Below are 16,217 nucleotides of genomic sequence, written 5' to 3' on the forward strand. Positions count from 1 at the left end.
TACATCTATTATATATTCCACCGCATCCTCTATTATAAGGATTAGCTTCAGAAGGATTACAACTTTTACCATAAGGTATACCTTTACCCTTATCACAAGTTGGTTTGTCTTTAATAAGAACACCATACGATATATATTTCGTCCCTTGTTTGAGAAACCTTCGACTTATCTCCGACTCCATTAACATCTCTTCTTCTTCATAGCACTCTGCTATCGAACCATTGCACGGGCTCGTCAAGCTATCCACTACGATGGTGGCGACGTTGCTAAAAATCAATAGATATAGAAGGCCGAGGACGACGCCGAGGCTTTTGTGGCTTGAGCTTCCTTTCATGTCTTTGGTATTCTTTAGTTATTACTTCTTGCCTTTTTATCCACAAAATTTATATGAATTGTTGTAGAAGGAAATGAAGAAGAAGCCAACTTAAGTAGTGGAAATTAACATTATTGATTGTTTTGAAGCTTTTAGAGGGGGGGGGGGGGAAGAATGGGTGCTTTCAAGGGAATGTGGGGAAGTAATTGATTGGACCATGGAAATGACATTGTTGACCAATGGCAATTGTGATGAGAATTGTGGGGTTTGAATGTAAGGTTAATTATTTTTTAAAGCTATTTGAAATTTAAAATGTTCTATAATAAAAATAAATAAATGTAGTTGTGGAACATCCCTCTTAAAAAGAGGAAAATTTTGGATGTGGACAAGTCAACCATTCAAGCATGCTTAGAGCACGTGATAAAATTGAACATATATTAAATTTGAGCAAAGCTTTTGGTTTCTATGGAATTGTAATCATGGTTAATAATTTGATTAACTTAGTTTGATGGGTTAATATATATATATACTTTCAATCAAAATGAATCAAATATCTGATCTTCCATCTTGAACTAATTTCTTTTCTTTTTCAACAAAAAAAAAAAAAAAAAAAAAAAAGATATCTTGTATACGAAAATTATTTGAAACCTAGCTATTACATAAAAGCAACCATACAATTCATGTTTTTAAATCAAATTTATGTTTTCAAATTTAAAAAAAAAAAAATGATTTCATCATACAAGTTCTAAAATTAACTTTTATGCTTCAAAGTAATTTTAACTTTATGTGACTAACAAATAATTTAGCTAGGGTGAAATTATGAAGCATTTGCCAAAATAAAATTAAAAAATTTGCTCACTCATTATCATTAAATTGTGTTCATTAGGTGTATGTAACGTATGTATAAAACATCACTTCATTGACAGCTATTACATTTTCAACACTCATCATGTTATTATTTGAAAATATTATCTTTTTTTTCAAAGCCTTATATATATGTGCATATAAAGGTAACTACTCATTGTGATATCAAATCATTTTGTTCTTCAAATTGATATATATGATATATTCAAGGAATCTCTTAGTTTTAACACCCAAAAGATTACAAGTATACATACTCCATCCATTTTTTTCCCACTTTAGAGTAAAATCATAATAAAATAAAGGTTTTGCTCATCATATATATATAACCAATGTCATTCTCTAGTGGAATAAAATGTCCTTTATCATATTTCAACCTCACATCATCATAGCATATTTCTGAACAATGGGAAGATTAGCACTTACAACAGAAGTGTAAAGATTTTCAAAAATAGAAAAATAAGGGAAATTATTTACACAAAATAGCAAAATTTGATCTTTTTAAGAAGTTGATAAAAGTTCATCAGTGTCTATCAGTGATAGAAACTTATAGAAATCTATCATTGGTACTATGTGATAAACGTTGATAAAAGTCTATCAGTGTCTATCATTTTTTTTTTATTTATTTTTTTGCTATTTTTATAAATAATTTAACAATTTTTCTATCTGTAAATATTTTTACATATATATATCAACAACAAATAGAAATGAGAAGATTTGTACCTCTGACATTTTAATTTAAAGTATACACCTTAACTAATTAACATAATATTCAAATCTATTACAATATTATTTAAAATATTTGTTTATGTTGACTATTTTATTTATATATGGGCTAAACAAGCACAAAATTGTTTGATGTTCCTATGTCAAGTTTCTAATTTGAATGGTTAAGTTAGTGTTTAAAAAAAATTAAACTTCAAAGAAAATATGTAATAAGTTTTTGTACTTTTAATTTTGTGTTTAAAGATTTTTTAACTTTGAAAATGTATAAATAGATCATTAAAGTCACGTCTGATAATCATTTAGGTCCCGTTTTGTAACCATTTGGTTTTTTGTTTTTGTGTTTGAAAATTAAACCTATAAACATTACTTCCATCTCCAACTTTCTTTCTTTGTTATCTACTTTTTACCAATGATTTAAAAAATTAAACCAAAACTTGAAAACTAAAAAAAGTAGCTTTCAAATTTTGGCTTGGTTTTTAAAATTATTGGCAAAAAGTAGATAACAAAGTATGAAAGTTGGAGATGGAAATAGCATTTATAGGCTTAATTTTCAAAAACAAGAATAAAAAATCAAATGGTTATGAAACGGGGCCTTAGTCTTTTGTTTTTGAAGATTAAGCCTATGGGCATCTACTTTCACCTCCAAATTTCTTCTTTTATTATCTAGTTTTTACCAATGATTTATTTAAAAAACCAGACCAAATTTTGAAATTTTAAAAAAAATATATAGCTTTTAAAAACTTGTTTTTATTTTTGAAATTTGGCTAAGAATTCAACCATTATACTTAAGAAATGGACAAATCATTGTAAGAAATGGGAGAAAATAGGCTTAATTTTCAAAAACCAAAAACAAAAAACGAAATATGGTTAACAAATGAAGCCTAAATTTTCAATATTGTGTCTAATGCATACCTATAGATCCTAACACGCATGTCCAAAAGTTTTAAAATTTAATTATTCTATTAAATATAAAATGAATTTTATGTCGAATACCACCAAACTTTTAATTTTGTGTATGATAGGTATGTCAATTAAAAAACATATCAAATTGTCCAATTACCAATTAAGCACAAAATTAAAAATTAAGAACATATTAGATATAAAATTAAAAATTTAAGAATCCATTAGATATTTTTTTTTAGCGTTGGAAAAAATTATAGATATTATTGATGGCAAAACCTAGATAGGAAGACTCACTTGACCTTCACGTGCCTTGAACGGTGAATTTGTAATTTGGGAAAGAAAGACGACATGCAAGACAAAGAAAAAAAAATGGTTGTGTTGTCTACCATAGAGCCTCCGATATCTAAATCAGTATTTAGCAAAGGTTCAAAGCAAGCTAAAAGTAGGAAGAAGAACTTACATTGGGTGATGCCTATGTCCCCTCTTATTTATAGTGGGGTAGACCTAGGGTTCCGAATCTAAAAGGGATTAGTAAATACATATTTGGACAAGCTAATGGGCTTGGATCATGGCTCACAAGAAGTGGGCCTTCGAGGATGGTATGAAGCTTGCCTCGACCTCGGCCTCTGGAGCCTAGGTAGGCAAGTTAGGTCATTTGGCCCAATCCCTTCTCTTAATTTTTCCAGTCCTTTCCTTCCTCGGTCCATTGGCCCATTTCTCACACTTCTCTTATCCTCATGTGACAATCATTATTTTAGTTTTACTCCTAATAATTCATCCTCCTGAGTTTGTGATTCTTGATCTGAAAATGATCCATAATAAATACAAACTCAGGAGGATGAATTGATATATTAGATATCTTTTAAAGTTCGGATATTAAATAGATAACTTAACCAAAATTTTATTTAATGTTAAGAGCAAGATCTTGAATAAAATAATCATGAAGTTCATAAAATTTAAACTTAAATAAAGGAAAGTAAAAGGAGTCGAACCAAAACCAAAATTAATTAATTAAAGCATATATGTGTGTGTGTCACTCATGGTGCTACTTTGGAAGAAGAACTATCATGGAGTGAGTGTATAGAAATTCTAAGTGACTAAACCATCATCTCCCATCTCGACATGTCGGCCATATCCTCTCCCAGTTAATAATATTCATGTTGAAATAATGATGATCAAATTATATTCTTATGCACTAATTAAAGATGAAATCACCCTTTATTACATCTTATATATATATATATGAATGACATATTAACTATTAACCTCTAACGTGTCTATTCAAATGAACATAGTTTGACTAACATAAAATTTTACTATCGATTTTAAAGTTAAACATTTGATTTTTTTTACCCACACGTATATCGTCAAAAAAAAAACTGTGAGAGTTATTTGATTGCAATTTTGACATAATTAAAATGGTTAAAATATTGTTTTAATCCCCGTACTTTAGATTATATTTTATTTTAGTCTAATATATACTTTCAATTGTTTAAATTTAGTCTTGTACTTTAAATAAATTTCTAATTTAATTCATATATTTTCCTTTGAAGTTTTTAACGAAATGGTTAATAATAATAATTTTCATATAAATAAAGAGATCAAATAATATATTTTTAAAAGTTATAAAAGAAAGGCTAAACCATTCTAATTCATTTTTGAAATAATCAATAGCAAATCCATAGCAGGGACAAATTTGTGATTTATTAAAAGTATAAGGATTTTGGACAAGTGAAAGCCGAGGACTAAAATGAAATAGAATCCAAAGTATAAAGATCAAAATGGTATTTTAAACACATAAAAAATTTAGACTAAACATATATTTAAGTTTGGTGTTTTTTCCATTTAATCATTTGTTTAAAAAGTTTGAATTTAGTCTCCTATATTTTAACATTTTTCAATTTAACCTGTGTTGAAATTTTGTTGATAGACTTGAATAGCATGTATAATAATACTTAATGAACAAATAGAAATTTGGTGGCATTGTCAAAAAAAAAAAAATGGTGGGGAAAATTGCAATGAAAGAGAGAAAATATTCTAATTTATCCTCCAAATTTATTAGTTAAACCTTTTTTTTTTCTATAAAATCTTCACCAATTCGGTAAAGTAGTATTATGGAAGTAAGTTTATAATTAACTTATTTATAACATTCACCCCAATATTGAAATTACTAAAATTGAAAAATATTAAAATATAAGGGGCTAAAATTGAAACTTTTTAATAATAAGGACTTAATTAAAAAAACACACACAAACATAGGGACCTAAATATATATTTAGCTTAAAATTTTGGAGAATTGGAATCCGATAGCATTTTTTTAGTTTTGATTTTGAATAATAGCACAAATAAAATAAATAAAGAATAACAGCATCACAAGCCTAATTAAATTCACTTGCATTGTTTTTTTTAAGGGAAATAGAAAATTAAGGAAATTATTTATATAAAATAGTAAAATTTAATCATTTTAGATTTTTATCAATTTCTATATAGATGCTGATAGAAGTCTATCAGTGTCTATTAGTGTTTTTTTTTTTTTTACTATTTTTGTAAATAGTTCGACATTTTTTTTCTATATGTGAAAATTTTTTATTTTTTAATATACCATAAATCTGATTTAGTTACACAATATCTCGTATTTCAAATTTATTTTAATCATTTAAATTTGAATCTTTCTCTAAATCTTTTTCATCTTCCAATAAAATCATTCACTTATATTTAGTGTTGGAATATCTTGGATTTGTTTGTTGACACTTCGAACAACCAAGCACGGGGTTTCGTTGTCCGGTCAGCGAGTCGGGGTCTAGGGGCAGCGCGCCCTGGTGTGCGTTCCAGGGCAACACCCCTAAACCTATTCAAAATTTGTATTTAACATATTTATTTATTTGTAATTATTTACGATTATGACCCCTAGGATTTAGATTAGTGCGCTATATAAACTCTCTAACCCTAGAGGCACCATTTATGTATTCAGAAAACATTCTCTTTAATAATATTGTTCTCCCTTTGTCCCGTGGTCGTAACTAACATACTGTTAGTGAACCACGTAAATTTGTGTATCAATCTCTATGTTTTCTATTTTTGTATTTTTTTTAATTGTTGATTACGTAACATTTAACATATACATAAATATTAGGGACTTAAATATATGTTTAATCAAGAATTTATGTAGCCTTAATTTATTCGTTTATGTCTTATATCAGCACAAGACGCACATCAAATGATTTGTCTCATTATTTCGAGATGATTCTCATTATGTGACTTTATATTGTATTTGTACGATGATATGAAAACAACGACATTTTATTGAAATAATTGGACTCTATCTAAAGTATATATGCTCCTTAAGCTCTCATATTTTCATGTGGCCATTTCAAGATATTAGAAAATGGACTTATAATTATAAGTAAATATGAGTACACCAAGACCTTGCAAATCACTTTTATACTTAGGCTGCCAAAGGCTTGATATCATGGCATAAATAACCAAACAATATAGTGATGCTTGTTTCAAGTAAATGGAGGAAAAGAAAAAGGCTCAAATGAAAAGGAAATTAGTGGACAAATATTGATCACCATAGTCAAGTCCAACACTAGCCCATGACTCAAAAATCACAATCATGAGTTAAAAGAGAGAGAGAGAAACAAAGATCATAAACCACTTTGTACAAATCACATGTGTGACATAGAGATTAATACTATTTTTAATATTTATGGTATGATGGTCTCCTACATCAACATTACTTAAGAATGATGTTGTTTCAATTGAAACTTTTCACAAAAAATTTATTCTAATTCAATACAAATTTAGAGAAAATTTTATTTTAAATGGCAAAATTATTAAAAATATTTACAAATAATATCAAAATATCATTGTCTATCAGTAATAGACCGCGATAGACTACTATCTATGTCTATCATGACTATCTATATCAATCATGTCATGATAGACATAGATAGTAGCCTATCGTGGTACTATCTATGTCTATCACAAATAGAAAATAAAATTTTATTATATATATAAATATTTTGGTTCCTTTTCCTATATTTGAAAATAGTCCATAAATTTAATTAATCGACACATTTCTCTATAAAATGAGTAAACGAATCTACAACCATATACAATAGAGAAATATTTTCTTTTGTTCTTGAATTTATTATTATTTTCAAAATACTATGAAAAAGAATGTGTATACATATAAAAGTATGTAGATAAGTGGTAACTAATAAGGATTTTTTTATTAAAGTCGAAGATTCAAATCTTCGTATTTGGTGGGTTTGGTTTAATTATTTTGGTGCTTTTAACTTTTATTATGGTTTTTTTTTTTTTTTTTGGTTGCAAATCAACTTTCATGAACTTCACTAGCTCCAATAATAGTTTCATTTAAGTATTTCTAAATCATATTTGTGATGTATTGATGTTCTTAGAAAAAATAATTAAATATCATATATATTCATAGTTATAATTCTAAATTCTAAAGGTATTTGAAAACATTTTTTTAAGAGTTAGAATTCAAATTTTTATGTTTTGGTCGAAAATATATGTATAATTAATTATGCTTAGGATTTGAAAATAATTTTTTAGGAGTTAGAATTTAAATTTTTATCTTTTGATCAAAAATATATGTATAATTAATTAAGCTAAGCTTGTACTCGGATTGACATAATTTAAGAGATTGAACTTTATCGATTTTATTAGAAATAAAAATCTTTAAAAAATTATAAACAAATATGTGAAATTTAATGTTTTTTATTCTATGCTTTATTAATTGGAGAGTTATATAAAAGGATACAAAATTCTTTAAGAAAAAGTAGGAAAAAACTTTCCATTACATATCTCCTAAATTTAAATTTGGACTTTGAAATAACTTTTTATCCCTTTGGGAAGAAAATAAAATAAAATCCTATGAGAAATCCTCTTTAGAATGTCACACTTGGGAACCTGCATGAACCATTACCTGCCAAGAAAATTATACAACAAATCCAATTTAATCACATTACCAAAAAAAAGAATTGTATAACAACAATAATAAGTAATAACAAGATCAAATTTGAGCAATATTTTTTATTTACGTCTTCAACTTTAAAAAGTTATACACTGTTGTACGTAATTTCTATCATTAACATTATTAACATTAATCTATATATAGTTTTATTTAGTTACGATGTTAAGACTTCAATAAAAGTCAGAAGTTCGAACTTAATATATAATTATTTTATGAGGAATATACGAGACTAAAAGAAAGTTCACCAACTTAAAGCGATAGAGGAATATTAATAAAAAGATTTGGTAAGACATTTTAAGATCAAAATCATGAAAAACAAAATATGTATTATTTACCCTAATAAATTAAAATAGAATAACATAAAATGAGAGGTATAGAGATCTCTTCAAAATTAGGTTTAAGGAGTTCCACACTTAGTTATTTGCATTAAATTTTTCTTTAGAAATAAATTATATAGGCTTGATTTCTTATTGATTTCCCTCAATACTTCACTCAAACATAGAAAATGGTAAATGATAGAATATCGTTAGATCATACCTTTTTAACATTAAAAAGAGTAAATATCAAATCATTAGAAGTTTAAATAAATAAATAATATTAAGGATTAATGTGAACATAATTTAACTGATATCAAATTTGTACTCTTGATCAAGAACTAAAACTCTAGATCAACTTAGAAAATACTTTGTGAAAAAAATAGAGAAGGGCTTGTTTTTGAAAAGAAAAAAAGGGAATTTAACTCACTAGGATCAATAGTTGTCTGTTCAGCAAGTCCATTGAAATAGCAGTTTGCTCCTTGGCTCCTAAACTTTGACCAATATGAACTAAAAGCATAGCTTGCATGCCAATACACTGATACTGGCTCATAGCACTCCCTCCCCGGCGACAGCGCCTCACACGTCCCATCTCCTCCGCCGCACACGTCATCGACTGCCGCCCCGAGCTCCATCAAATCCACTCCTCTCGCCGCCACACACCACAGTCTCCCCCTAAATGGCACATTGTTCTCCACCACCGGTAGCGGATCGTATTCGACTGAAGACTTCTTTCCAGTCAAGTCGATTTGATAGTTTGGACTCCCGTCTGAGCTCAACAACCCCCAATGTCGCTCCGTCCCTGGTCCCGATTTTTGGTTCTCGTTGAAGAGAGCAAATATGAACGTCGGTATCACCACCCCTGGTCTCGCCGGTGTCCCTATCGTAGGCTTTGCCGTTATCCTCTTTACTAGATTCCGGTTGTAGGTTGCCGCGTTGAGGAGATTCGCACCTAGTGTAAAAAATATGAACAAAAGACTTAAATTTTTAGTAACTATTAAACATCTTGTGTTATAGCATAATATATATCTTACTAAATGAGTGATAAGAAAGTCAATCCAAACATACTCTTAAATACCTGGTTCTTCGATATCTCCAGTGGTTGGCCACCCGGTCTCTGATATGACGAGCCGAATATCTGGGTAGCCAAGTTTGGCCATAGCAAAGATGAGAGAATCCAGCATTTCGTCCAAAAGATTAGTATACACGAGCCCACTTCCTCCATCGATTTGTTCAAAGTTTCCATTGAAAAGAGCAAAATCCAAGTCGATATTCATGGGGTTTGCTGACCAAGAAAAATATGGATACACATCCGCAAAGAAGAAAGATCTGTTACAAATATCAGTTATAAGATTTAATTTAGTGTTAGTTTAAGCTTTGATCAATTATATGATTGTCATTTTTCTTTTTCGGCTAATGTTGATAGTCACTCGATGACTTTAAGTGAAGAGGAATGTTAACATTTTGACGAACAAAAAGTTAAAAAGAGAAACTAGGTTTTTGGTCACTAGTAAAAAGATGTTTGCACGATGTAACTAAGTCTCACATAGTTTTCAAAAAATATATATACTATTACAATGTGACGTGGTCATAATAGTGTGTATATCCTCTAATAACCATTTGATATATATCAAATTAACTTTTTTTTTTAATTTCCTTCTCATATATATATACTCAGACTGTGTAAAACTATCAACCACATTATTTCGAAGTCTTTCAACAACTTTTGATAAAAGGCCAAAGTGAATTTGGTTTAGTGGTATTGGCATGCACTCCGATCCAATCAATTCCCCACCTCACAATTATTGTAGTAAGAAAAACTTTCGATAAAAAAAAGGAAAATGAGAAGGGGGAGGAGAGAGAAATTTTTTATATATAATTCTTAAATACGATATCAAACCTATATATTATCACATATTTTCTAACCTATTTCTAAATACTCATAATATTTCAACATTTTCATGGGTTCAACCTTCGATATAAAAGGTGAATCAACATTTCTATTATATTGTTAAAAAAATCTAAGAAACACAAAAATAACTAAATAAAACAACAAAATAGCATTAATAGAAAATCCATGTCTTTGTAATTTCTTCCAGAAACATTTGACAGCAGCGATATTTTCATCGACATTTCTATAAAATTAAGATTTCGACATTTTAAACCTTGATCAACCTATATATAATGATAAAACTAACCTGGTTTCATTCAAGAAGTCCAACATCGGAGCGACGACGGTCCGTCGAATATCGGACCTAAATGTCCCTCTCGACGGCGGAAACGCGGTCTCCAAAACATCCATAGCCACCGGAGTTCCAACTCGAATGATCTGTTGCAAGTTATTAGCTTTAAGGGAACTCCAAATCCTTCTCATGGCTGGCACAAGATCATTCCGAACTTGACGATCCATATCAGAATCATAGCTCAAAACTTCATTTCCGACAAGAATGAACCGAATCATAGTATTAGGATAAAATGGAACAACGTTGTTTAAGATCCATTGGTCAGCTCTTGTTTGGTTGTTGGCAATGTCTGAAATTTCATTGTTGGGAATCATAATAGAAACTTGAAGCTTTGTTCTTGATAAAAGGCTTAAGATTTCATGGTTGGCATCATATAATTTCACTCTTCCAACTTTCATGGAATTCATCATTTCAATGGCAAGATTTGGAGGTGGAAGATTGTTCCCAAGTTGGCCATAGTTTATTCCTATCTTGCTTGAAATTTCTGCATCTATATCATGATCCCAAGAAAACTTTATTAATTATGTTATACAGATTAGTGTAAGAATATGAGACTTAAATTAAATTTATTTAGTGTGTGTTGTTTACTTCTTCATATTAATCATAGTTCGAGAGTTAATGTGTGTTGTTCAGGATTCACATGCATGTTTCCAAACAAAATGTAATGACATAATCTCAATGCACAGTTTAGGATATCATTTGATTTTTTTTTAAAAAAAAAGAAAAAGTAAACTTATTTTACACAACTTGAACCTATTTATTTCTTTATTTTATTTATTTTATTTTCTACATTTTAGAAGTGTTTTCAAAATCTAACCAAAATTTTGGAAGGGAAATTTTTCCAGATAGAAAAATGTCAAACTATTCACAAAAATAGCCAAAAAAAAAACACTGATAGACTTCTATCAACGTCTATCATATATTATCAGTTTCTATCACTGATAAACGTTGATAAACTTCTATCAACTTCTATCAAATAAGATTAAATTTTGAAATTTTGTGTAAATAGTTTCCCTTATTTTTCTATTTTTGAAAATCCCCCATTTTGAAATCTAAAAGATTGTAGAGAGTAAAGATGAAAACTGTGATCAAGAAATCGTAAGAAACAAACGTAATTTTTAGAAATCAAGAGGTAAAATAATTGGACCCTAGATTTTAATATTGCTATTATAGGTAGCTTAATAGATTTTTATAAATAATTTTTTAATATTTTTCAAAAAAAAAAAAAACTAGGTCCATACCATCACTATACTTATACAATGGTTTTCATCATATTAAAAGTGTAAGGTAAAATTTCCAAAATAAAATAAATGTTTTTTTTATAAACATTACATCACCATTTTCTCAATTAACTTTAAAGTTTTATATAAGAACTTTGATTGAAAAAATATATATATCATTATAGTTTTGTACAAAATTTTGTAAAAAGAAAAACATTTGTCAATAGAGACACAAAAAAAATAATCAAAGTGGGGAATGAGGTGCAAAGTGAAAGAAATTAACATACCAGAAATAAAAAGGAGAGAGAAGAAAAGGATGAGATAACTGAGAACAAAAGTTGCCATTATATCTCTCTCTGTAGCTAACTTGAAATTCTTTTCAAGATTGTAAGCAAAACATGTGGAATTATGAGTGGCCTTTTGTGGGCTTTTAAAAGAGAGGAAATTAGGATGGAGAGAGTAGTTTGAGTTTGAGGGAGTAAAGATGATGAATGAATTAATGAGAAAGGAAAGTGATATTCTTTTCAAAATTTTGAAAATTTACAATTAAGTACACAATTATGGATCAAAAAGGCAAAGGGAATGGGAGTTTTCTTATAGCAAAAGGCAAAGATTATGAATGTTTAAAGTGGAAGTTCAAGAGGTGAAGGTGAGAAGGGTATCTTCTTTTGCTCTTTCATTATTCATTTGGTCTCTTTTCTTTTTCTTTTCTATTTCTTCTACAAAATGAATAGTACAAAACACGATGAAACTCTATAAAGTATTATATATATATATATATATATAACTTTTAATTAAAAAAATTATTTATTCTTCTTTCCTTTCTCTCCCCTTTCATCAGGAATCATCGATGATTAATAGCAACTATTGTCAATCAAGTTAGACATTACTTGTCAACAGGCACCACCAACAGTTGTTTTTTTCCGTTTGCTCCTCCATATTCTTTTTTTTTTGTTGTTGTTGATTTTATTGTTCTCAAAGTTTATTCATGATATTTGGAAATGTTCTTTGAAAAATAAGAAATAAAATAACAGGAATAGTTATCAACATTTATGTAGTTCTTCAAAAGATAACGTCAAATAATTTTTAAAAATGATTCAATATGATCATCACAACATAAATACTTCTAATCATTATTGGATATACAAGTTCAAAATCTATCGATCTTTCTAGCTACTAACCATTCGATACAAGTTGAAGATAGGTTTTAAAATCCTCTCATATACTTCCAAGTTGTTATATCTAAGAACGTCATCAAGTCATATCTTTCCAACAAGTTCAAATAATTTTAGTAGATAAAAACTAAGAACAATAACATTATCTTGCCATTAAAAAGGAGAAAGGAAAAATCAACTCTTTTATAAGAAATTCCCTCTTGCCCCCACCAACAAGGAAGAGCATTATTGGAGAAGAATAATGGAGCATGGGAATTTCCTTCTAGTTTCCCAAAGCCCAAAGAGCCATCTCAACCCTACTCTCCATTTGGCCTCCACCCTCCTTTCCTTTGGCTCAAAAGTCACTCTTCTCCTCACCAACTCTGCCCTCAAAAACATCTCAAAAGACCAACTCCCTTATGGCTTGTCTCTCTCCACTTTCTCCGATGGCTTTGATGATGGTTTTACCTTCTCTGACTTCCCACGCTGGTGTTTCGAGTTCGAGCGCCTTGGTCGCCTTGCCCTCGTCAACCTCCTCTCCTCCTCCTTACAACAAGGCCTCCTTCCCTTCACTTGCATTGTCCACACCCTCCTCATCCCTTGGGTCGCTCGAGTCGCGCGTGAGCTTCATGTGCCGACCGCGGTTTTATGGATTCAATCGGCCGCTGCCTTCGATGTGTATTACTATTACTTCAATGGCTATAGTGATGTGATTTGGAATGGTTATAAAGATGAGGGCTCTAACTCTTTGTTATTTAACATTTGGCTTCCGGGTTTGCCTTTGATGAATGTTTTGGACCTCCCAAGCTTTATGGTTTCTGATGATTATCATGGGCTTATTCTCAAGTCATTTCAAGAGAAGATGCAAGTTCTTGAGGAGGAGGAGAATGTCTCAATCCTTGTTAACTCGTTCGATGCGTTGGAACATGATGCCTTGAGCGCAATCGGGAAATTTAACTTGATCCCAGTTGGACCTTTGGTTTCACTCCCACTTGAATTTGAAGTTTCAACCAAACAACGAAGCACTTCATATTTTCAAGATGGTATGATATACAATCTCGTTTGAGCTTCTTTTAAAGGTTTTTGTTTTACTTTTTTACTAGAATTTCAAGATTTTTTTTAATTTTGATGCCTGAACTTTCATAATATCATATTTGAGTCACTTAACTTTAAATCTTACTTTAGTTAAGTTCATGAACTTTGAAACATTTTTTATCCTTGAATGAAAAAACAAAAATCATTTAAGTCTTTACCATAAAAATGAATTAATGATTAATTTGGACATTTACTGAAGCTAGAATACACGTCAATTGTCAACTAACAAAACAAAATATTCTAATACTCGATACATACCTATATATATTCACACGCCACACTAAAATTTTTCATTGATATAATTTTTAGTTGTTGTTGGCCCCTTCATCATTCTAAAATAATGCAACATAACTTTGTAATAAATAATAGTTGTACTAAAAATTCATCCAACTAAAGTGATTATGTTGAAGAAAAATGAGGGACAAATAATAGTGATGACTATAAGATGATAATTTATTTGATATATACGTTCAGTGGTTAAAATCGACATTTTGAAAGTCCATATATCAAAACAGTTATCCTTTTTTCAAAAAGGAAAAAAAAATTGTTATCCTTGTAAGTTTGGAGACAAAATAAATTTTGTAACAGTTAACCTATCAAATTGAAATGATCTAAAAAGTTCAAAGGCTTAGATTGCTCAATTTAAGTCTTTTCCTAATTTCACCAGAGAGAACGGCTGTCTTTACTTATTTATCATGATCATTTCATTCTTGTTCGCAAGGCCAACAGGCTCAAGCGGATTATATCAAATGGCTCAACTCCAAACCTGATTCATCAGTGGTCTACATAGCATTTGGGAGCATTTCAAAGTTGTCAAATAAACAAACAAAAGAGATCGTTGGTGCATTATTAGAATGCAGTTACCCATTCTTGTGGGCCCTTCGCATGGATGACATCCAAGATGAGAATTTAAGCTCATATTTTGATGATGAACTACAAGCTCAAGGGAAGATAGTGCTATGGTGCTCACAGGTAGAGGTCTTGAGCCATCACTCCGTGGGTTGCTTTGTAACGCACTGCGGATGGAACTCGACGATCGAGAGCGTGGCGGCTGGAGTGCCGATGGTGGCATGGCCGTTGTGGGCAGACCAAGCCACCAATGCCAAGATGATGGAGGATGTATGGGAGATTGGTGTGAGAGTGAAGAAGAGTAGTGATGGTGAAGGAGTGGTTGAAGGGAAGGAGATTGCAAGGTGCTTGAGAACGGTTATGGATATGGAAGATTATGGCAAAGGAAGAGGAAAGCAACTGAGAATCAATGCTAGGAAGTGGCAGAGCTTAGCAATGGAGGCTGCAAATGGTTCTTCTTATATGAATCTTAAGGCTTTTGTAAATAAACTTAGTGATCAAGCAAACTGATTGGTGAATGATCAGCTTCTTTATGGTACTATGTAACAAACATTAGGATTAAAGCATATAATTATAAATAATATTAGCAAGACAATAGTAATACCTGTATCTCAGGTGGTATTACTATTGAGAAGACAAATGTCTACCCAAGTAAGCAAATCCAAGTAGGAAAAAAATTCACTAATAAGGCATACAACAATGGATCAATTCATTCAACAAGATCCATTTTTATTAGATTTGGATGAATTAGATTGGTCTGACCTCTTGCTCGAATGTCAAACTCCTGCTGCCAACAGATGTCCCATTCCATGTTTCGTGAACAGCTATGCCCGGAAATGAATGAACTGTGATGTATCGCCGAATAAGCCACAGCTCTATTCCTATTTTATCATGGCATAATGACAAAATGGAGGTGGAAACCATTTTTTTTAACTCAGAAAATTATCTACCCATTAAATATAGTAGTCAGACCATTATGCAAATTTTGAAATCTCTCTATAAATGACTTCAATATAACTCACAAGATAAACCAACAGAGCTATTCTTCAGCTTCTTATCCTTGAAAATCACAACAGACCCATCTTAACGTACGCATAATTCGTATGGGCATATGAACCTGAAGGATCAGGAATTTCCAGTATTCCAAGTTCATCAAAAGTTCAGATATTTTCTGACCATTAATCATTTGAAGCCATTGTTCCAAGTTTCCATCAATTATGTACTCATAACTCATAAGTCACACACAAGCATCCTATCACATCACTTAGAAGAAGAGAAGGCAGATAACAAAAGATCAAATGCAAGCAAAGTGGCAAATGAAGTTGAAATAATGGAATGGCTGAAGCAAATTGACAAAAATAGAGTACCTATTTTCCTTTTTTTTTCTTTGTTAACCATAATATGTCTACGGAGACCCAATTGTGATTTTAGAATAAACAAATATTTACCTCATACTAATGATAAATAAATCACAAAAATTATTTACAGTAATGATATTTTTCCATTTGAAACGATACCTCTTCATCATATATAAGTG

At 30.2% G+C, this 16,217-nt stretch overlaps 2 protein-coding genes across 2 annotated transcripts; one reads left to right on the forward strand and one right to left on the reverse strand.

Moving 5' to 3' along the window:
• Positions 1-7,530: 7,530 nt before the first annotated feature.
• Positions 7,531-12,067, reverse strand: LOC120091612 (putative glucan endo-1,3-beta-glucosidase A6). Its single transcript, XM_039049721.2, has 5 exons — positions 11,870-12,067; positions 10,318-10,852; positions 9,198-9,448; positions 8,550-9,071; positions 7,531-7,757 (listed from the first exon to the last, which is right to left on the reverse strand). The coding sequence occupies exons 1-5, from the start codon at positions 11,925-11,927 to the stop codon at positions 7,720-7,722; spliced, it is 1,404 nt and encodes a 467-aa protein (XP_038905649.2). The 5' UTR covers positions 11,928-12,067; the 3' UTR covers positions 7,531-7,719.
• A 356-nt stretch (positions 12,068-12,423) lies between these two features.
• LOC120081736 (UDP-glycosyltransferase 75C1-like) lies at positions 12,424-15,320 on the forward strand. Its single transcript, XM_039036842.2, has 2 exons — positions 12,424-13,779; positions 14,553-15,320. The coding sequence occupies exons 1-2, from the start codon at positions 12,999-13,001 to the stop codon at positions 15,188-15,190; spliced, it is 1,419 nt and encodes a 472-aa protein (XP_038892770.2). The 5' UTR covers positions 12,424-12,998; the 3' UTR covers positions 15,191-15,320.
• The last annotated feature ends 897 nt before the right edge of the window (positions 15,321-16,217 follow it).

Source organism: Benincasa hispida, chromosome 1, assembly GCF_027475165.1.
Source record: "Benincasa hispida cultivar pf3 chromosome 1, pf3_genome.v1.1, whole genome shotgun sequence".
NCBI lineage: Eukaryota > Viridiplantae > Streptophyta > Magnoliopsida > Cucurbitales > Cucurbitaceae > Benincasa > Benincasa hispida.